Source organism: Tursiops truncatus, chromosome 1 (assembly GCF_011762595.2).
Source record: "Tursiops truncatus isolate mTurTru1 chromosome 1, mTurTru1.mat.Y, whole genome shotgun sequence".
Classification (NCBI taxonomy): Eukaryota; Metazoa; Chordata; class Mammalia; order Artiodactyla; family Delphinidae; genus Tursiops; species Tursiops truncatus.
Genome location: NC_047034.1, coordinates 181,983,684 through 182,004,648, shown reverse-complemented (window position 1 = coordinate 182,004,648; position 20,965 = coordinate 181,983,684). Strand labels below are relative to the sequence as shown.

Below are 20,965 nucleotides of genomic sequence, written 5' to 3'. Positions count from 1 at the left end.
GCACAGGAAACTTCGTGATGATGGCTTCTCACTCTTCTGTTCCCTGGACCCCGGGGTCTGCTCTGGATGGCGGGAAACTCACTGCTCCCTGACAGGGGCCTGCGGGCCTGGTGCTCGTGCCCCAGGTGGGGAGGGAAGATGCACCCACAGGGCCGGCCTCAGCGTCAGGCGCCATGACCTTGCACTCAGGTCCCGTGGGGCCCACCCTCCACAAAGCAAGCAGCCCGGTGGAAGAGCCGAGGACAACAGACCTCGCTGCCCGCAGGGGCGAGCTGGCCCCCCGCCTGCCGGCCGCTGCTCAGGCAGTCCTAGCCTGGGATGCATTTCCCAAGGCTCCACACAGCCCCAATGCTTGGGTTCCTCTTTCTTCTGGGAAGCTCTCCCTCCTTCCCTCCACCATGAGGGGTGGGAGCTCTCAGCCCGCCGTCCACCGTCCCTCCTTTCTTGGTGGGCTTCGGATGGTGGAGCCTGCTGGGATGTTCTAGACCCCCGCCAAGCCGCCTTGCTCCCAGACCCCGTGCAGGGCTGCGACTGCTCTCGCCCTGGCCGCACTCCAGAATCACCCGGGAGCTTTCACGAACTGCGATGCCCGCGCCCTCCTGGCCCACACCCACGACACTCATGAGATGGGGGTGTCACAAACTGCGATGCCCACGCCCTCCTGGCCCACACCCACGACACTCATGAGACGGGGGTGGGCCCAGGCACCGGCATTTTGCAGAATCTTTGGATGTTTCCAGGGTGGGGCCTCGTGTTGGGAGTGAGGAGAGCTCAGCCCTCAGCACCGTGACCGCGGCCAATTCTGTGCCTTCAGGTGCACCCACACGTCATTCCTCCACTGGTGGTTTCCAGACCCCGAAGATCGGGCATTTTGCATCCAAAGGGGACTGGAGAAAGTATGCAGCTTGCCCACCCTGCCAGCAAAGCCCGGGGCTGGCTACTCTCAGGGAGGCCCAGGGAGGCCTGACGGGCGTTCAGATCAGCCGTGGAAGGCACAGCTCCAGGACTCCCAGAAGCGAGTGTGAGCCAGGCGTCCTCCCTGGGACCACCTGCCCACAGGTGCGCTGCATCTGCTGAGGGCCAGGATGAGGCCAAAGTGACCCCCATCCCCCGCCTCTGCCGCTGCCAAACTAAAGGCCTGTTTCTGCCGTTAGGGAATTATCGCATGAACACAGCCTGGGCTAATCGTGGCCAGGGTACAGCTAATCACAATGTTGATTACGGGGTCACTATTGATTTTCGCGGAGGCAAACTCGCGTTTATAACACCTGTTATCTTTTGACTAATAGAAGCGATGCTGATGAGCCGAAGTTCATCTCTGGACTCGACTCCTTCCCAGCCCAGAGGGCGGCACCTCCCCACACAGGTGTGTGAGCACCACACGGTCCTCCCCCACACGCATTTTAAACAATTATGACAAAAGGGAGAAAGCCGTTCTGGCCATCAAAGTACGTGGTGTTGAATCGAGACGAAAATCGCTTGGATTTTTTTTTCCTTTGGATCCAATTAAACCCTTCCAAAGCCTGCTTTTCTTCCCGTGGGTTGCAGGAAAAGGCTCCATGAATTCTGAATATTTGGACCACACACTAATATCACAACCCCGGGAGCACATTTCTCGGTAAATCACAGATGTGATGCGAATGTCACGTGGGCCCCGGCGCTCAGCCGCGGCTGTGGGGCAGAGGATGTGCAACCAGAATAAGGAAGCAGCCCCCCTCCCCCCACCAGGCTCTGAGTTGTTATCTCATTGCTTTGCTCAACTTTAAATGCCGCGAGCAGATGACGGAGAATTCCGGGCTCCATCAGAAGCTGTACCTCCTTTTCCAAATATTAAGATAAAACGGCATCACTTTGGAAAATGTTAAATATGATAGAAAATCCATTGCACCGTTCAAGAGATTTGTCTTTCGGGGAAGCTCTCGTGTGAGGGAAAGAAGCAGTAATGCAGCAGCCTGCTCCGCCCCTCAAACAGATAATCAATTTCCCTGAAAGCATCAATAAGCAGAGTGGACAGTTATTGCCCCTTGGATGGTTTATCTTTGGGGCTGGGGACGGCAGGGCCATGCTGAATACCAAATCTGCCAGGGAACACAATTAAATGCTGTGGGGATAAAGGATTTTATATCGTGCGCAAAAAAGCAATCAAATTCATAATTGAGCTCCATCGCATGGGATCGGCCAGAAATAAATATCACACCCAAAGCATAGCACTTGAGCCCCGTGTTATAGGTCAGGGGACAGTGTTGCTAGCACTGCATTTGTTTATCCCTCTGGAGGCCTGAGCTTGTCCCCCTCTAAGTGACCTAGCCGGCAAGTGGGGCTCTGTCCCCTCCCCTCCTGCACTCGCTCAGGGCTGACACCGCCACCTTTTTCTTCTCTTAGTGGAGAGAAAATATTGTGCTGGTCTGAAGTGGTTTAAACCGGCATCAGAACTGTGTGCTCACCTGGCTGCCTGCACTCAGCAGGTCCAAAGCGGGTGACGAGGCAGAAGGGTTACCCTGACGAGTGGGGTAAACGGCACTTGGGGGTCCACAGGACCAGGGAGCCCCGCCTCTCCCAGGAGGAGCATTTGCCCCCTTGTGCTCGGGGCAAGCAGGGGCCACACTCAAGGTGACCTTGAGCTGGGCCAGCGAGAGCTCGGGGAGGGCCTGTAAAATCCTAGAACGGGGGATTCTCGTCTCTGGGAATTTTGCTCATTTCCCACCGGACACAGCCCCAGGGGGCTCCAATGGTGGGGACAGGTGGACCCCCTGCTCGGGGCAGAGCCACAGAGCTAAAAGCAGGGGGGCAAAAGGTGTCGCCCGCCCATCCAGCGCTGGGTTTCTGGGGGCAGTGGGCGTCGGTTCCAGTTCAGGTCTGTTTGGACTTCACGAGCTGGATTTTCGAAAGCGCCTTGAATATGTTAGCATTTAAGGTCATATACACTTGGCAAAGCATGGCTTTTCGTTTGGAAGGGAAAAAAGGCATAAAGGGCATTTTGGACACAAAATAGTGCTTTAAAACAGCATTTTGATGAGTTAAGTATAAATAAATCAGAAACACACGGATTTCATTTCCTTTAAAATACCCGAGGGCTCAAACACTAGCGGGAAAAGTGCCTGGCAACAGCGGTTTGGGATTTTGACAAACCCAAATATTTTGAAGGGGTTTCTGCAGTGTTTGCACCCAGGTCTCCTCGTCTGTCCTGCCTTCCGTGAGCACCCGGCGGACTCGTGCCCACCTGCCTGTGATGGGCAGATAGTCCGTGTGTGTCTGTGTGCGTGTGCGCGCAAGTGCATGAGAACAGGCAGCAGAGAATAAAAGCAAGGATGACCAGAAAAGAGATGAGCCTTTCAGACTTAAAGCGTTTGAACTTCATTTTGAGAAGTAATGGAAAAAAAAAAAAAAAGCCTGAGAATCCTACTTGACGGAGTTGAAAAAAGGCTCCGTCCCTCTAAAACGGGCCCTGGAATGAAGTCGGGGAGGTCTGCTCGCTGCTCGAGCATCTGGGTTGCAACCAGGAAATCCAGCTCCGCCCCCAGAAGTGTCGGATCCCGGGACAGAGCTCCTGGGGCAGCCAGACGTGTGGGCAGGGCAGCCAGGCCGCACGCACCGCCAGGCCCTGCAAGGTGACTGTCGCCTCTGTCGAACAATGGAATTCGGTGCGGGAGGTTTGCCTTTCTCTGTGCTCCGGGGGTGAGGGGACAGCCAGCCTGGATCACCGATGCGGCTATGTTCAGGATGGCTCAACCTGGGGGTGTGGGCGGTGCTTGCCAGCTGGGCAGGTTCAAGGATGCTTTGGTGAAACACCAGCTCCCTCGTTCAGGTGGCTCAGGTGCCGGGAAGGAAGGCAGCGGCCATCTTCCTTCCCGTCCAGAACTCGAGGGTGGTCAGAGGGAAGATGGTCCGAGCAATCCCCGGTTATGAGTTTTCCGGCGCGCCTAGTAAATAAATACAAATAAAAGAAAAGCTAGTGGGGGAGTGACCCAGAGCCACAGAGCTTGCTCTGCAGGTTCACAAACTACTAAAGTCTGAGGGGACTTCCCTGGCAGTCCAGTGGTTAAGACTTCGCCTTCCAACACAGGGGCTGTGGGTTCGATCCCTGGTCGGGGAGCTGAGACCCCACATGCCTCGCGGCCAAAGAACCAAAACATAAAACAGAAGCAATATTGTAACAAATTCAATAAAGACTATATAAATGGTTTCCATCAAAAAAAAAATCTTAAAAGAAAATAAATGAAAAAAATGGAGTGTGGGGCTCCCATGGGGCGTGCAGAAGGGCCCCTGGCCCGTGCACCATGGTCACTTCCAACACGGTGCCCTCTTGGTGAGCCCCCTGCAGACCGATCACTCAGACGGGGTGAGAGCCCGGTTCGCAAGTCCCGTGTGGCGTGCACACACGCAGCCTGCAGCCTGAAGCTCTTAGCTAGAACATCTGGCCCCTCTGAAACCGGCCTGTTCGCTCAGAGACGCAAACAGAGGAGCTGCCCTCCAGGGCCGGCCCCGACACATCTTTCCCCACTGAGTTCCTCTTGGCGTCCGATTAGAAAAAAAAACCTTGCAATCAGTACTCAGAGTTGGATTTTGAGCTTTTCTGCAGAACTGGGCTTGGAGGGTTTAATAACAAGGTTCCTCACTGCTTGGACCTCTACGTTTATAATAAAAATAAATATTTCCCCTTCCTCATGGTGAAGGCCATGCCAACAGCAGGGAGGGGCTTGGATGCGAGAGGAAGCAATTGGAGACGCTTAAACACCACAAGCGTAAACCCCCGCGGGTCTTTGGAGGGCCGGGTACCTTAACGGGACCCCGGGGATCAGAACGTTCCGGCGGAGCCCCGACCTCTTCTCTAATTGTACAGTGTAAGCTAATCAGCCTCAAATGCCTTTTCTCTTTAAGAGCAAGACAGGATAAAGCCTCAAGTTACTAATTACACAAATACAGTGTCTTTTGCTAATTGGGTTGGTTAATGTCAGTTAATAAAGCCCTTGAAGGATAGGCATGTGGTATGAACGAGGCGATTCATACGTGTAACAATAGGCTAATAACTGTCAGCGGTGACTCATCAGCCCCTGTTGCGGGCACCCAGCGTCAGACTCTGCTTCCAGGCCTTTGGACGGCTGGGACAAACCAGTGCCTGCGCCCACTCGCACCCCACGAGGGCTCGGCAGTACGGGCTGCCACAGCCCTGGCGGTGGCTTGGGGAGTTCATCCTCCAGCGAAGAACGAAGCCCTGTTATTTCTAGTATTTATGAAAGCGTCTGCGGTGAAGCGACCAGGGACAGGAACCAGAGTCCTGCATCCTTGTCCCGAGGCCAGAGGCTTAGCCGTGTTACTCAGTGACCCCGGGCAAGCTCCTTGACCTTCGCGGGCCTCAGTCAACTCAGCTGGAAAATTGGGTAAAAAGATTGTGGTGTCTCTCAGGCATGAGCTGCTGAGTGGAGGGGCTCAGAGAGCAGACAGCCCAGAGAGCAGGGACACGGCCGTGGCCAGCTCTGCCGTGCCCGCTCATGGCCAGCGCCAGGAGGAAATCAGGACCCGTGGGCCCCAAATCGGAGCCCAGGATCGGGGACTCAGGGCCCGGCTCTGGGACCTGACTGGGTGAGACGCAGAGGCCAGATTCCCTTGCTGGCTGTGGAGAGTTCCTCCAGCGGGCTGCCCGCCCCGGGGCTCTGGGGGCAGGTGCTGGTCTGCGGTCGGCTTTGGGGCTGGCGCGCCGTCCTGGCCCACACACACACAGGCACCCGGGGGTCAAGTTTATTACTTGTCCGGTCCTCTGTTTTGAGACAGGGCCTCCTTGCTGTGTCCCAAGTTCTATCGTTCCACACAAGTAAACCTTTTTTCTGACACAGGAAAACCAGACGAGAACGAGTCACCTGCCACGAGGCTGCCCCCGTCAGCTGGCATCAGCGATTCCATCCGCAGGGTTGTCCCTCTTCTAAAGAGTCCTGAGGGGGGCATCTGTCCAAGTCCGAGGGCCTCTCCCAGGCACAGAAACCCGGAGAAGCACAGGGTGTCTGGGGAGGGAAAGCGAACCGACCAGGGCACGCAGATATGTTTGCCTCGGGTGTGGAGCTGGGGGAGGAAGATGGCCCAGAGGTCAGCTTCCATCTGCGGGCCGACTCTGCGGGGCCGGGCAGCCTCCACTCAGAGGAATCTGTCTTTTAAGTTCACGAATGTGCCGTAATCAAGACCGTTAGACCAAACCAAACAACCAGAAATGAAGGGCGTAAGGATGCAGGGCTTGCCCAGCCGGACGGGGACCGGGGCAGGGGCGGGGCCGTCCAGGAGGAGCAGTGAGGCACCCAACATGGGGCCCATCTCGCTGTTCGCCCCAAGTGCTGAGAGGTGGAGGCTGGCCCAGCTGCGGCTGTGCACACGTGCAGGTGTGATGCTCGTCTCTGATGAGCTCAGGCTGGCTTTGTCCGGGAGCCATCCACCTCCACGGCGCAGGCCTGCTGAGCTCGGCCCGTGGGACCCCAGTCTCTGTCCCCGTGCCCTCCCCGCTCAGTTTACCCCGGTTCTCCTGGACCCCTGCCGGGACGGGTCTCCAGGGGCTGCGTGTGCTCTCTGTGTCTCTCCCCGCATCTCTCTCTGTCTCTGTCCCCTCCACCTCTCTCTCTCCTTCTGTCTCTCTCTGCCTCTGACACTTTGTGTCCCCCATCCCTGCCTGTCTCTCTCCAGGTGTGGGACACGCTGCCCCGCCCCCTGCCCCCACGGGCAGTACTTGCCCAGACCTTGTGTGGTTTGCAGCCCGGCAGACCTCAGCTCTCTTCTCAGTCTTTGGAAAAAGCAAATCAATTGTGCTGCCGAACAAGATCTCCCAGCTCCAAGAATAGAGCTTTAAAAATCCGTCTGGCCCCAAGAATATTTCTGTGAACGCGGTCAGTGCTTTCCTGAGGCCATGTTATCCCAGGCACGGGCTGCGTGGACAGTCTTCCCTGGCAGCGCCGACGGCCTGCAGACCAGCTCAGAGCTGTGGGGCAGGATCAGAGAGGCTCACAGCCCGCGGGGCCCCCAGGCGCCCTCCCGACCCCCGTCCAGACGGCCCTGGGGACATACATGCCCCTGTGCCCACTCTACCTCCGGCACTGATGGGGGTCGGTTTCCTGAGTCCGTCCCGCAGGCAGAGGGTGACCTTGTCATGTTAAAGTGACAGGCATGGCAGCGAGCACCAGAGTGCCACCCCACCTCCCCCCACGTGGCCTGAGCCTGCAGCCCCTCCTGCTACAGGTCCGATGGGAGCCTGTTCCCACGCCGCTCGTCCAGGGTCTGTGGACCAGGCTCCAGCTGCCCATGCTTACGTCTGGCGGTTGCAGGAAAACCAGAGAAGGATTGAAGAAGCTCTTGCTTTGCTTTCAGGGCTACAAAGAGGAAGGAAGGCGGCAGGGGTGTGCACGTGTCCTGAGGGTTTTGCCTGCTGGACGCCGGCTCTCAGGAGAGCCGTGGGATCCAGACCTCAGATCTCAGACCTCGGGCGGGGGCCGGAGGGGAGTGACGTGTGCTCTCTGCCCTGACGTGACCTCTCGCCCGCTGGCGACTCGTTAGAAAGAGGGGATGCGGTGTGAAATCACACTCCGTGCGGAAGTCGGGACGGTCAGCAGGTGCTGTCGGTGTCTGTGTGTCACGCTCTGCGCTTCTGGGGGTGTCAGTGTGACACAGGCGCATCCTTGGGTCCCTCCAGCGTCGTGCTAAAGGGAACTCGGCAGAGGGCAGCTTCGGGCACCAAGCTCCCTAGCTGAGGTCTCGAGAGCCAGAACGGCCTCCGTGACGACCTGCGACCCATTCTTGATGAGCAGGGGGCTCTCCAGAAGGCGCTGGCGAGGGCACCCAGGTCCCCCAGTGTCATGAAGATGTGTCCCCCACCCTCACGCTCCGAGTGCCCCAGGCCGGAACCTCAATGAACCAGGGCCTCTCGGCCACCAGACCTGCCCCCTGGGAAGGGTCTCCCCACCTGAGGGGTCCCACCGGGATGTTGAGGGGCTCGAGGTGGACATCCCAGTGGAGATTTCCTTCATGACAACTTGGAGCGCTTCTTGTTGGAGAACAAACAGGAAAGGAAAGAAAGACAAGGAACGGAGCGGTTTCAAACTGCTTCCAATTTCACACCATCTCTTCCCGGCAGGAGGCTGCAGCTGAGAATGTGCTCTGGGCGGGGGCCGGGCGGGCGCGGCAGCTGTTCGCAGGATCAGGTGTTCTGGGAACCCGGCTTGCGGGCTGCCCCGTCTCTTGGCCACTGAGCAAAGCTGCCCTGGGACAGGGGAGCCGTCTCTGCCCACCCCATCCTCCGTGCTCACCGAGGATTCGGGAAGCGTCGTGCCCGCATTTCCAAGGACACGAGACCTCCCACCTCCGTCCTCTGGTGATGGTGTCTGCCCTGGGCGGGGGGGCCACATGCTGCTTCTGCGGAGAACCAGACAGTAAACATGGCAGGCTTTTTGTGCCACGAGCGATCCCTGTTGCATATTCTTTATTTTCACAAGTCTTTAAACATGTAACGGCCCTCGTAGCTCACAGGCCACATGGACACAGGCCACAGGCTGGATTTGCCCCGCCGACGCTGCCAGAGGCCAAGGTAGCCTTCCTCCTCCCCACTGTGGTCTCTGAGCACCTTACTGGAGGCTACTCCCCTTCCCCCCGCCCCAGGAGGGGGTGCCGTGGACAGCGCCAGCCTCCGACGCGTGTGCCCCCTTTTCTCAGGTGAGCAAATCAAGGCTGGTTAGCGGGGCACACGGGCATGGAGGGCGGGAGAGCCGGCTCTGGGCCGGGGCTCTCTGTGCTGCCCCGTGCCCCCTCCCACCCTGCCAAGGCCCCTGAGGAAGGAGGGTCCGGCGGACGCCCCATGTTGGCCGGGAAGCCCCGACAGGCGTGCCCAGGGCAGGCGGCCTGAGCCACGGGCCCGCCCAAGTCTGGGCAGTCCTCCCAAGTTCCCTCATCCCCAACGTGCCTGACCCTGAGCTGGAAATGCAGAAGCGGGGCAGGGGACGGCATGGGCTTTGCCTGGAAATTCGCGGTGGAATAGGAGTGGGTGGCCTGCCCCAGCTCTGCTGGTTCAACCTGCCCCCCAGAGAGCAGACCTGGGCCCTGGGGGCTCCTGGCTGCACGGCAGTTGCAAGGATGCTCTAAGATTCCAAAGGCTGCCCATTTTCCACAGCGGATCAGTGCGGAATTCCTCCACACAGCTGTTGCTGTAATTGGGCCCCATTAGGAAAGTGTGAGCTCTTGCTGGGCGGCTCCCCACCTCCTACCGACCCCATGCACGGTGGTCTCGAGTTAGCGCGGCAGCTGTGACCAAAGCCCAGGCACTCGGGCTCGGCAGGGCTGGCTCCTCCCCCCAGATTGGAAACATCCTTTGTGGGAGAGAAAGCCCAGCTCCCTTTCTCATCCTTCCCTCCCTCCTCCCCACCGCCCACCCCCGACCCGCTCCCCAGATGGAGCCAGATCTGTGGAGGCTGCACAACCTAACGGCTCGAGCGCGGCCTGGTTGGAATCCCAGCTCGGCCTCTTCCCAGCTGTGTGACGCCGGGTGAGGAGCTCAACCTCTCTGAGCTTAGCTGGCAAATGGGGATTATTAGAGACTATTGTGCCTTCCACAGGGCTGACAGTGGGGCCGTTATTACTGTCATTGCTACAATATTATAAGCGGGATTCGAAACAATGTACTTCTCGCTTGGAAGTCTGCGATCCCCAAAGTGAGAGGGTCCTCAAATATTTGCAGAGTGAATACGTGGAATAATTAAAGGGTGAGGATTAGACAAGGCCAGAATTTGATGGGGAAAGGCCTTCTGTCCCCAGGTCACTGCCCCCATGGGCACAGGGACGACTGGTGGCTGCCTTTTCACATTGTGTCACTTCTCCGTCCCTGGAAAGCACTGCCTGACATTGTTACGGGAGTTGAAATTCAACTCTGTGCTGAAATGGGGGGTGATCACCTCTGACCCGCCCACCTTCAAGTTATTAAAGGCGACCCCATGCCCCAGTAGGAGGGGTGGGAATTCACAGCCCAAGAAGAGCCCAAATCCCAGGGGATTCACGGTAGGCGGGGCGGGGTGGGAGAGGGCTGTCACATTTCAGCATCAGCCCAGCCCCACCCGCATCCCGGCCTCGGGTCTCGGGACTTTCAGACTTGCGTCTGTCGAGCAGCCGTCGCTGGAGATCCATGACCCCTTTTTCTTCACTTATGATTAAGGATCATCTAACAAACAGGTTATCGATAAGCGGGGTCAAGTTGAAGTGCATTAATATGATTCTGTCAATACGCAGGTTATTTCTATAACTAAAAAGGGTTGAGAATAAAAGACAAATGTGCGTGTAGCACCGATAATTGACCTGTGATTTATTTTCCCCCTTGGGAGACGCCAAGGTGCAAAGTCCCCCGGGCTGCAGGGCCCCGGAGGCGGCTTCTCCAGACGGGCTGCCATCCAGGTGTCCGGGCGAGGCTGGAGCACAGCTATCAGAAGGTCCGGAAGCCAGTCTGCATGGCCCGCAGTGGTCCCAGAAGGACGTATTTTCAGACGTGAGTGGGCAGAGCCACCTCTGGTTTGCGATGGGCAGAGCCCGGTGTTGGTTTAAGCGAACGGGATTGAGCACAGCAGGGAAGCCGCGGGAAGCCGGTCCTGCACGCGCCTGACACTCGCGATGGATGACCAACGTTCTGGGGCCGCAGAAGGGTCGGCCGCACAGGGACACTGGGCTTTTGGAATGTGAAAGAACGTTCTAGAAAAGCTGGGACTCTCGCAGGGTCTGAGGCCTCCCGAGTCCACACGCTCCTTCCAGCTCTTGGCTTTCTCCTCTTGAACCCAGACCCTCAGGAGGAAGCTCTGGCACCAGATCCAGGAACAAACAGCTGTTTGCTTCTCCTGGTTTCCAGGGGTGCGTTTCCAGCTCCTGGAGCCGGCTATCGCGAGGCCCCTGGACGCACCAGTGGTTCCCGAAGGCTGAAAGTTATGGCTGTCACGAGCCATTGATTGGATGTGCCACACGTCACCCAGCTCTTAGGATTTACGTGCACTTCCTCTGGGGACATCAATCTCCCGGAAGCAGGAGGAAGCAGCTGTCCCCTGAGGCCAGGTGGGACACGGAACACGCACCTCCTCAGGACGAGGGCCCGCGGAGGCCGACCTGGGCTCAGGCCTCAGCTCGCTGCCTGGCAGAGCCCGTGCCACGGCGGCTGACACAAGCGTGGACCCAGCGGCCTCCTCCTGCCAGCGCCTGCCTAGTCGGCGCCCCGACCTGAACCCCCTCATGACCCGTCCCCCCAGACTGTTCTCTGTGTCCAGAGCCCAGCTGGACCCGAGCCCCCAGGTAGGAGCTCTGGGAACGAGCTCCTGCTGGAGCCAGGACAAGAGGGCAGGGGCTCCTAGGCCAGGTCAGGGTTGGACCCAGGCCACCCCATTCACAAAATGGTGACAGCAAGGGCTGAGCGGTGTCTGTGGGGTCGGGCTCTGAGGCCCGAGCTGCCCAATGTGTGAGGAACCTGTACTTGGTCTGGGGGAGAATTCAGAGCCTTGTTGGAACGGCTCGGCAAGAGGTTGGGTGGCCTGAGCTGGGCGTGACCTGCACTCTCTTCTCTCTTGAAAGGGCTAGCTCTGGGGGGCAGTCCTGGGGGAGCAGGGGTCCTTGCAAACGACCCCCCCAGAACAACTGCCGCCCCCAGGGAAGGTGGTCAGCCCGAGCCCTGCCCCAAGTGCGCCCATGTCCCCATGGCATCAGACACAGGGGACAAGGCAAGGTCACAGTGGTGGCAGGCCAAGGGGGCCATGTGTCACTGCCCTGGGGGCCTGGGTGGGCTGCTGCCCAGGCCAGGAGCTGGCGGGAGTGACAGGTGGGACCCCCATCCAGACGGCTCTGAGGGGCCTGTGATTCCGAGTGAAAGACCAGGGACTTGCCGTCTGCTGGGGGAGTGTTCGTGGTGAGTTCGGCTCAGGTACTGGGCTGTTACAAGGTGGCCGGTGGGTTGGAAGGAAGCTGGGGAGCCTGGGGCTGGTGGCGCTGCCCTTATTTCTTTGGATTCTTTATTGGCAAGATGGTTGCAGCGGGAACCCTGCTCTGTCAGATGCCTGGGTGATCAGGGGTCAGAGACCAGGCAGGTCCACACCTGGGCTGCCTTCAGTCTTTCCTTGGCAAAGGGGCTGCACAGCCCTGCCCTGTTTCGGTGCCCCTGCCCCACGGGCCCCGTACTCTCCATCCCTGCGGGTGGACGCCTGTGTCCACCCTCGCCAGCTGTGCACATGTGGGAAGGTTACTCTACCTCTCTGATCCCCTTTCTCATCTGTGAAGAGGGTGACGGCAGCTCTCCCTCAGAGGCTTGTTCTCAGTTCTAATGCCTAACGTGAGCCCACCCGGCGCCCGGCCCGGCCAGCCCTCTGTTCCTTGCTATCTCGCTGTGTCCCTTCGGGCGGCCTCTGACAGGTCCCCCAGCTGATGGTGGGGAACCGGGGCCCTGCGGCCTGAGCTCTGGGCCTCCCCCCACCCCCGGAGCCCACCGTGGCGTGTCAACAGGCGGGTGAGCAGGGAAGACCCGAGGACTGCCACCACTTAGCATCCAGGGCTTACACGAGGCCACCCGTCCCTGTCCGTATCCTGCAGACTCTCCTTCCTCCCCTGCTCCCCCCGCCCCCGGCCCCCAGCCATCTGCCTGGCCAGCACCAGCATCCATACTCACCCTCAGAGGCAAATTGAAACCCCGCCTGACACCTGAGGATGCCCAAGGCAGCGGGGCCCTCGGGGCCTCTCTGAACCTGGCGGTCCCTTCCGCCCTCTGGGCCAGCTTATCTGCCCACCTCTACCCCTAACTTCTGAGGGGGCTCCCTGTTCGCGTTGGTATTGTTGGAGAAGCGGGTGGGCTTCAGCCGTTGCCTCTTCCCCAAAATAGCTGACACTGGAATCAACGCGGTTTCAATATTTCTTTAAATGTCTCCAAGGCACCTTCCATGGGGCAGGGCAGACCAAAGGCACCCAGTGGGTGCTTCTGGAAGGAGGCTGTGAAGGGGACCTAGGCCAGACTGGACCATAAACCTGGGGGACTCAGAGGGAGTGATTCGTTCACTCACTCAGTCGTCTGTCCTGCAGGAGGGGAGGTATGGGCACCCGACAGCCCCGGGCAGGGCAGGGTGTCCAGCAGAGGGGCGCGTGCCCACGGCCAGGGGCTGCCAGCAAACAGAGTGTTCTCAGCACATCTGACAGCGGGCAAGCCATGCCCAGAGCGCTGGGGCCATGCAGGGAAGCGTAGGCCAGGAGAAGCCGTCCGCCCCTCGTTAGCTTATGCTAATCAGGCCCCGAAGCACTGCACAGAGGCTAAGAGACGTAGAGGCCCCCGCTCCGGGGTGGAGGTCTGGGGGGATCTGGGAGAACTGGGGTGAGTCTAGATAAAGCCCTCGCGGGGGGCCCAGGTTTTTTGTTGGCCAACAGGAAAAGTAGGGAAGGTGGGACTTGGCTGTCACTCAAGCAGGGCTGGTTTCTCCTGTCCCACCCCGGGGAGGGGCCGCTCCCAGTACCCCGACTTCAGGGTCCCAAGCGGGAGGCTTGGGAAATGCCTTTGGGGAGGGGAGGGCGGAGATGCCGGGCTGGGAATGTAAACAGCATGCGGAGACCTAGATGCGCTCCGGCCAGGCCCTCGAAGGAGCCTGGGTCCTTTCTCGTGCCATACTTGACTGTGTAAATATTTTTCTTAGGAGTAAAGAGAGAGTCTCCATTCATTGGGTAAGATCTCACTTGAAAGAACTGAGAAGTATCTGTTTAGGCATAAAAGTGAAAAACAGTGTCCAAGGCGCCTTTCAAAAAAATCATTTCTGAAGCTCAAACACGGCTAAGCTGAGTTGTTTTTTTTTTTTTTTAATGCAAAAAATAAATAAATGTGACCCACTCCCAGTTGAGAGCTCAAGAGTTTGTGTCAACACCGTTGGAGCCTTTGCTCGGGAGCCAGAGCGGGCTGGCCTGTGCCTAACCGCCCTGACGGCTCCTGGGGGCGCTGCCAGCAGGACCCCACCCAGGCCACACGGCCGGCCTGGCGGGGGGATGGTCTGGCCGGGGTTCAGGTGTGAGTCCCTGTCGGACGGGTCGGCGGCGCGTGGCTCCTTTCCACCGGACACACCACCCAGTGCCCCCCCCGCCCCCCGTTCCTCCAGAATCAGGAGGCCGCCTCCAGCACCCAGCAGCTCTTTGATCTTTGCCCTGTCGCTGCAGCTCCCGAGCCTCCAGCTCCTACCTGTAAAGCCGGTATAACGATAGCGCTCACCCAGATGCGGCAGCCGTGAGACGGACGGGGGATCTGCCTTTGGGGGCCCGGACAGCACCCGCCGCCCCCGCTGTCCTCCTGTCACCACGCTGCTACTGTGCCCATCACCGGTCACTGCGGCATTTCTACCAGGGAAAGTGGCTGTCATGGTAGGACTTTGATTTGGTCAGAAAACTTAGCATGAGAATTGTTCCTTAAAAAGCCTGTCTTCCTAGGAAGGGAGGATGCACACGTGAGGCCTTGGGCGTTCTTTGCAGGAGCTCAGATGAGCTCGCAACAGGGGCATCCGATGAGCTCGGAGCTCTGAGCGGGCGCGCGTTGGGGGCATTTGCGGGCATTTGCGGGCATTTGCGGGCGCTGCCTCGTTGGGCCTGAAACCCTCCTCAGAGGGCAGGTGATGCAGAGTCCAAAGCAGCTGACCACGGGGCTGGGGAGGCGGCCCAGCCTCCGTCTCGACCTGCCTGCTCAGGCTGTGTCCCCCAGTTTCCCGGAGGGCAGCAGACTGAGGCTCAGAGCCAGGTCGGCACGGGAGGGTGTCCTCTATCAAACCCTAACCCCAGCCCTGTCTTCTGGGACAGCCCTGAGCAGTGACCTGCGCAGACGGCCCTGGCCCGGCCCATGGAGGCTTCTTCGAGCGGAGGGGCCTTGGAATCAGCTTGTAGCCACTTCTAGACGCAGACACACCTACCTCTTTGGGTGGAAAAGGCGACTGCAGCAGTGGACAGAAAGGAGCAGGTTAGAGAGAGGCCTGGGCTCCAAGGCCAAGAGGAAGAGGTCGGTAAATGAGAACCTTTGGTGACCCCTTGGACCACAGGCCAGACTTGGGCAGGGGGTGGGGAATTCATTCGCTTCTCTCTGGTTTTGGAAGCCGCGAGGTCGGGGCTCTGTCTGGGTTTCCTCCTGTAGGTATGTTTTCAGATCCTTTAATAACAGACTGTTTTGAAGGGAGAGAGCCTTCTGGGATCCGTTTGTGACACCAAGCAGAGAGCCTGGCCCCCTCGGGGGACGCGCCAGAACTCCGGAGCTGTGAGCGTACGGACGTCTGTGTGTGTGTCTCCTCTGGGCTGGCTTTTTGCAGAACAGAGGCTATTTATTTTAAGAGTCAAAAAAGATGCTTTGAGCAACCCCACTTAGCTCAATCCTGGCACCGAGACCCACGAGAGAAGCAAATGCTCCAGGTCAAACCTCACTTTTCTGGCTAAACTGCCGAATCAAAACACACCTAATGCTTCTGCCGGTGCGGAGACGGGCTTGAGAGCAGAGACCGCCGCTGCCAGCAGCCGGCCGGCCAGCGGCGCGTGTGCCGAGGGCCCAAGGAGCAAAATAAAGAGGTTTTTCAGCAAAGCGGCGGCCTTGGCGGGGAGAAGGCCGGAGCAGAGGCTCCAGGAGGGGCGCATGGGGTGGGTTTGCGCCCGAGGTCGGCAGTGGGCAAAGAGCAGAGGTTATGGCGGGCACACCTACCAAGGAGGGCCGGTACCTCAGGGCGGGCGTGGAGAAGCTGCCGGAACCCACTCCCCGTCAGGAGGATTCTTCTTTCTTCGGAGTCGTTGGCAGAGGGTTAGGCTTCCTCCGGATGGGGGTGTCGGCCAGGTTGGGCTCAAGGGCCCCAGCTCTCTCTGCATCACTGGATTAGGTGGGGCTCCGTTCTGCTCACCTGTGGTCCTGCAGCTCAACTGCCCACACCCCAGGCCTGTCCAGGGGGAGCCGAGGGCCAGGCTCCGAGGGGCACTGGGGAGACCTTCGTCTGCCTGGTCCCGCCCGGCCCCGCCCGGTGCTGGGCTGTGCTTGGCGTGTTGTGCTGGCGTCTTGACCTTCAGCGAAGGTGCGGTTTGAACGTCTGCCTCTCCCCTAACCAGAGCTTTGCCGTCAGCACAGGCCTGCAGGCCACGGGCAGGGACAGGCCTCCCAAGGGTGGCTTCTCCAGGTGCCCCCAAACCAACGGCGAGCCTGGCCCGTAACCAAGTGCACGGCCCGCATGGGCGCGTGATGAGCTGGGCCTGGCTGAGAAGGCCAGCTTGTCACCTTCCTCAGGACCGTCGCCTGGCGGTCAGCACCCTTGCCGGGCTTCGTGACACTCGGGAGGGTCCCTGAGGCCCCTTCTCTGGGAAGAGTCGCAGCAGCAGGGTGATGAGAAGTGGCAGCGCTGGGTCGTGAGGCTCCAGTTCCTCGACGACGGGCGTTGGGTAGGGGCCTCCTTTGTCCTCCATGAGGGGACGGGACCCAGGACGGGGAGTCATTCGGACGGGTGCGCCCCTCCCGTGGTTTTGTCCCGGGCCCTGGAGGCTGCGCGGCTTAGAAAAATTAATACACATCTTTTTCCCCCTCTGGTTCAAGCCGCCCCTTCATAAGGGGCCTGTTAGTGACCACAGGACTCGGGGCCAGCGCTCAGACCCCAGTTCTGCGTGATGCTGGCAAAGGCCTCCGGTCCAGGCGCAGCCCGGGCAGCCTGCGGCCGGAGGGTGGGCCATCTCCCTCCCCGGGGAGCGCGGTCCCTTCCTGGACACCAAGGCTTTCCTGGGATCCAAGCAGTCAGCCTCTCTCTCCTCCTGTCCCGGCGTCGACCGAGCCTCCAGCCAGCCCTCTAGGCTCAGGCTTTGGGAGTGAAAAGCAGACAGACCAGAGGGAAGCTACACAAGCCCGTCTGCTGGCAGAGCTCAGCCCCCAGGTCTCCCCCGGGCCTGTCCAGCCCGGGCCAGCGGGGACAGAGCAACTAGTGACCTGGTGTCTAGCTGGCTCTCCTGAGGAGACCTCTCCGGTGTCTCCGTGTCCTTCTCTTCTGTCTCATTCTCTGTTTTCACTCCTAGTTGCATTCCAAACCACAATTTCAGAATCTATTAAAAGAAACATAAAATCCCCAATTGGTTAGAATTCTCAACATTTAAAAATATGACTTATTGTTATTACAGCTGAGCCTGGGCAAATCCGCCAGCATTTTGGAACGCAGCATCTCGATCCCCTGACCTGGCCTGCGTGGGCACCAGCGGGCACTCTCTTCCACGCTTGTCATTTGAAAAGGCAATAGTGTCATTTTAAGGGGAGGGGAAATAAACCCCTGGCTTTGACCCCATTTCTCTTATTATTTTCCGAATATTAGTTTCCATCTTGCTTTCTATTCTTATGGAAATGACATTACAAATTTCTGTACGTGTCTGTGCAGGGTGCTTGCGATCCAGAAGGGAAAATCCCAATGATACAGCTAATTTGTCGGTTTGCTTAGCTTAGAAAGCGCTCTGGGACCCGTCGCTGAAATGCCACCCCTCTGGAGTGGAACTTGGTGGTTAGGAGGAGATGCCAGCCAGGCAAAATGCTCTTCAGGGCCGAGCCAAGGAGAGTTCCGAGCCAAAGCTGTCCAGTGGAAGAAAGACCCAGAACGACGGGCACTTTTCTCTCCTCTCTGTCCCAAGCCTGTGTCCCATGGGCGGGGGGAGGGCTTCCTGGTGCTGCCACCGCCCACTGCTGGGGCAGGAGCTCACCCCAGGAAACAAGGAGGGAGCCTGTTACACATTTCAGGCATCTCGGTGCCCCCGTTGGACCGTTCCTACTCATACGTGCGGCGGGCAGTAAGGACCCTGCGTGTGGGTCTGTACCCAGTCGCTACGGGACCAGGCTGAACTCCACAGGGCAGCTCCACCCCAACAAATCGCTGTGCAACAAACGGTTGGAATAGAGGATCCCGGTTCTCCTGTCTATCTTGAAGAAGCCACCCGCCTTACCCATATTATTTCAGAGCACGCTCGCTCTGCTCGCGCGATGTATAACCCACCGTAGCTTGAGGACCGCGTTTTGTTGGAAACTAACAACCCCTTTCCAAATTGTTTTGCAGCAAATGCTGACGGACGCAGAGGTGTCGTCCCAGGAGGGCTGCATTCAAAAGGTAGGAGAGCTGGTCTGCGCCTTCTCCCTTCCCGCCCAGTGTCCACCCGGGTACAAGGTTATCTGCGGTCCGGCGTGTGTGCAGAACACTGATTCCCGAGGGATTAGGACGGATACTTGTTCTCACTGTGTAGCAGTAGGGGCTCACTTCACGGAACCGTCCTAGTTCCGGAGAACCGAGGCAAGCCCCGAACCTGTGGGAATGCTTCAGGCCAGGCTGACGTGTGGAAATTAAATAAATGCGGGTTGTGTTTATTTAACTATCTCCACTGGATACTCACGTGAAAAGAATAGAGAGAGAAAAAACACACACTCGGCTGCAGATTCAGCAAAGCCGCTTGCAGTCCTCAGCCTCCAAAGAGGGCTCGGGCATGGCGTTGAATAAGCAAACCACCAAGCGAAGGAAAGCGCCAACGTGCGCATCGTCCCCTGGTGATGGGTAACAGCCGGTTGACAAACCTTAGTTCCAAAAGGTTCAGAGAGTGAACTGGGCCCAGAAAAATACACACGCCCCCAGAGGAAAGCAGACGCCCACAGGCAGGCACGATCCTGCCTGTGCGGGCTGCACGTTAGACAGACGGCAGAGGGATGGGATGCAGAAATCACCCCCAAAACCCAGACGCCGTTCGTCGGGTGGAGTTCAACGTCCATAGAATTCGGGCCATCCATACACACGCACATGCATTACACACAGAGACACACGTGCACACACATACACCCAAATGCACACACACCAACACACACCAACACACACACACAGTAGCTGATGCGGTATTTGAGTTTTCCAGTAGGATTACTGTAGCCTTCTCTCTCCTGGCGTCTTGGCTTCAAAGCACCACCCAGACAAAGCAGAGAGTCCAACTCCTCCTGGTACCCCGACCACGTCAGGAAGCACAGCATGGGCGGCTGGGGCGATGAGTCAGCCAGGGGCTACCCAGCTCCTATCAAGGGCTGTTTTCTTAATGTCAGAATCACGGAGCTGTGCTCACGGGGTGCTGTCACCTCTTCTGGGAGGGTCCAACGCCACCGCTTGAGCGTGCATTCCCGTCATCATGAAAATTCCTTTTTGGGTCTGGAAGTGAAAAGAAAGCAATTTGCTGGTTCTGCCAAACTTTGTAACTTTCTCCCAGTGTCTGGCTGGCTGGTTAGAGCCGAGGCCTCGGGGGAGCCGCCGTCTGGGGGGCCGATCTGTGAGGGATGGGGGCCTGCCCTTCTCACCAGGGTCAACCCCGGAGACGTTGATTTTGGAGAAAACTGTGCAATGGGGGACGTTGTCTGACCCTGTGGTGACCTCGGGAAGGGGTGACCTCTGGCAGCGGTGACCTTCTGGCCTCGTTTGTCTCCATAGCCGTGGTCTGTGTCTGGCCCCGGGGGGACCCTTTTGTCTGAGCAGAGCTGGGACAAGGTGTCCTCTCCCTGTCCCGCTGCCCGGGGGCCTGAGGCCTCTCTTCCTTGAAGCGCATCAGCAACCCTTCCCCCTTCCTGCCTCTGGGAATGAACTCGTATTTTCTTAAAGGATAAGGTGGCGAGAGCAGCTGAAGCAGCGTTCCCACATGTCAGAGAATTGTGGTATTTCCACTTCCCACGAGCAGGGACTGCAGTCAGCGCGTCTCTTAACTTCTAGAGAGAACGTGGAACAGTCGTCTTTTCCACAGAGAAGCGGCTGACGGGCTGACACCCACCAGGCCGGAGGTTAGAGGTGGGACGGCCTGGGGTCAAGGTTCAAAGCGGAAGGTCGAAAGGTCGGGTCTAATGTTAAGGTCGTGAGGAGGAAAGGATGCCTTTGAACTGGCACATCCTCCGTTCCCTGAGGCAGGGCCATCTCCCGATTGGCCTTGCCTTTTACAAATGGCAGGGCCGTCAGGCCTTGGCTACCGTGATCCAGACGTCCTTCCAAGAGCTACTCACGGGGTGGGTGCAGGTGCCGTCTGACCAGGGACCCAGGTCACATTGGTAGATGATCGAAAACTAAGCCTGGTGTCTGGAGCCATCTGGTCACTTCCCAGGGAGGGAGGGAGGGAGGGGCTGAGAGAGACTCGGGTGCAAAGGCAGCTGGGGTCCCGCTGCGGGGCCGGAGTTCTGTCATCACAGCGTTCCCTTGACCTTCTTCCCAATAGAAGGTGCAGGTTGCCAGCAGGTGTGTCACTTACAGCTGTGGAGACACATATATGCTTATTACGTAAGAGGACCGCACGCGTCTCAGTGCGCTTTGTAAGGACTAATTTAGCGAATTCCTTGGTAATGGGACGTAGACCCCATTTACCAGTCCTGTGGTTTAGGATTTTCACGTCTGGCTGAACGGGGCTCTCCCCCTCCAAAGACACACACGTTTGGGGGCCGTAAGAGACACTGGGGCCGCGCTGGAGGCTGTGCAGCCTTGGGTTGGTCAGCTGACACCTCTGAGCATCACTTATTCCATCTTTAGGATTAACTGAATCACACTTCCTGCTCTTTATTGGCGTGCGTTGCTGAAATGTAACTAAGGCTAATTAATTCAATCAGTGGCTTGACACAAGAGATGCAGAAACAGTGATGTTTTGTAGGAAGCGGTGGTTATAAATTCTCAGTATTAAAGAGCCAGGTTGATGAATTGTCTGTGGAATCCACCTGTCAAGAGTTTACAGGGGGGCTTCCCTGGTGGCGCAGCGGTTGAGAGTCCTCCTGCCAAGGCAGGGGACACGGGTTTGTGCCCCGGTCCGGGAAGATCCCACATGCCGCGGAGCGGCTGGGCCCGTGAGCCATGGCCGCTGAGCCTGCGCATCCGGAGTCTGTGCTCCACAACGGGAGAGGCCACAGCAGTGAGAGGCCCGTGTATCGCAAAAAAAAAAAAAAAAAAAAAAAAAAAAAACAGTTTACGGGGGACAGAATCCAGGCCCA

The 20,965-nt window shown here is 58.4% G+C and overlaps 1 protein-coding gene across 4 annotated transcripts in view; it reads left to right on the top strand.

Moving 5' to 3' along the window:
• PRDM16 (PR/SET domain 16) overlaps positions 1-20,965 on the top strand; it is a 323,088-nt gene that overhangs the window by 138,825 nt on the left and 163,298 nt on the right. For all 4 annotated transcript variants that reach the window (XM_033844705.2, XM_073797183.1, XM_033844695.2 and 1 more), the window contains exon 3: positions 18,039-18,089. In XM_033844705.2, coding sequence (XP_033700596.1) covers positions 18,039-18,089 — 51 coding nt within the window. The remainder of the gene's footprint in view (positions 1-18,038; positions 18,090-20,965) is intronic.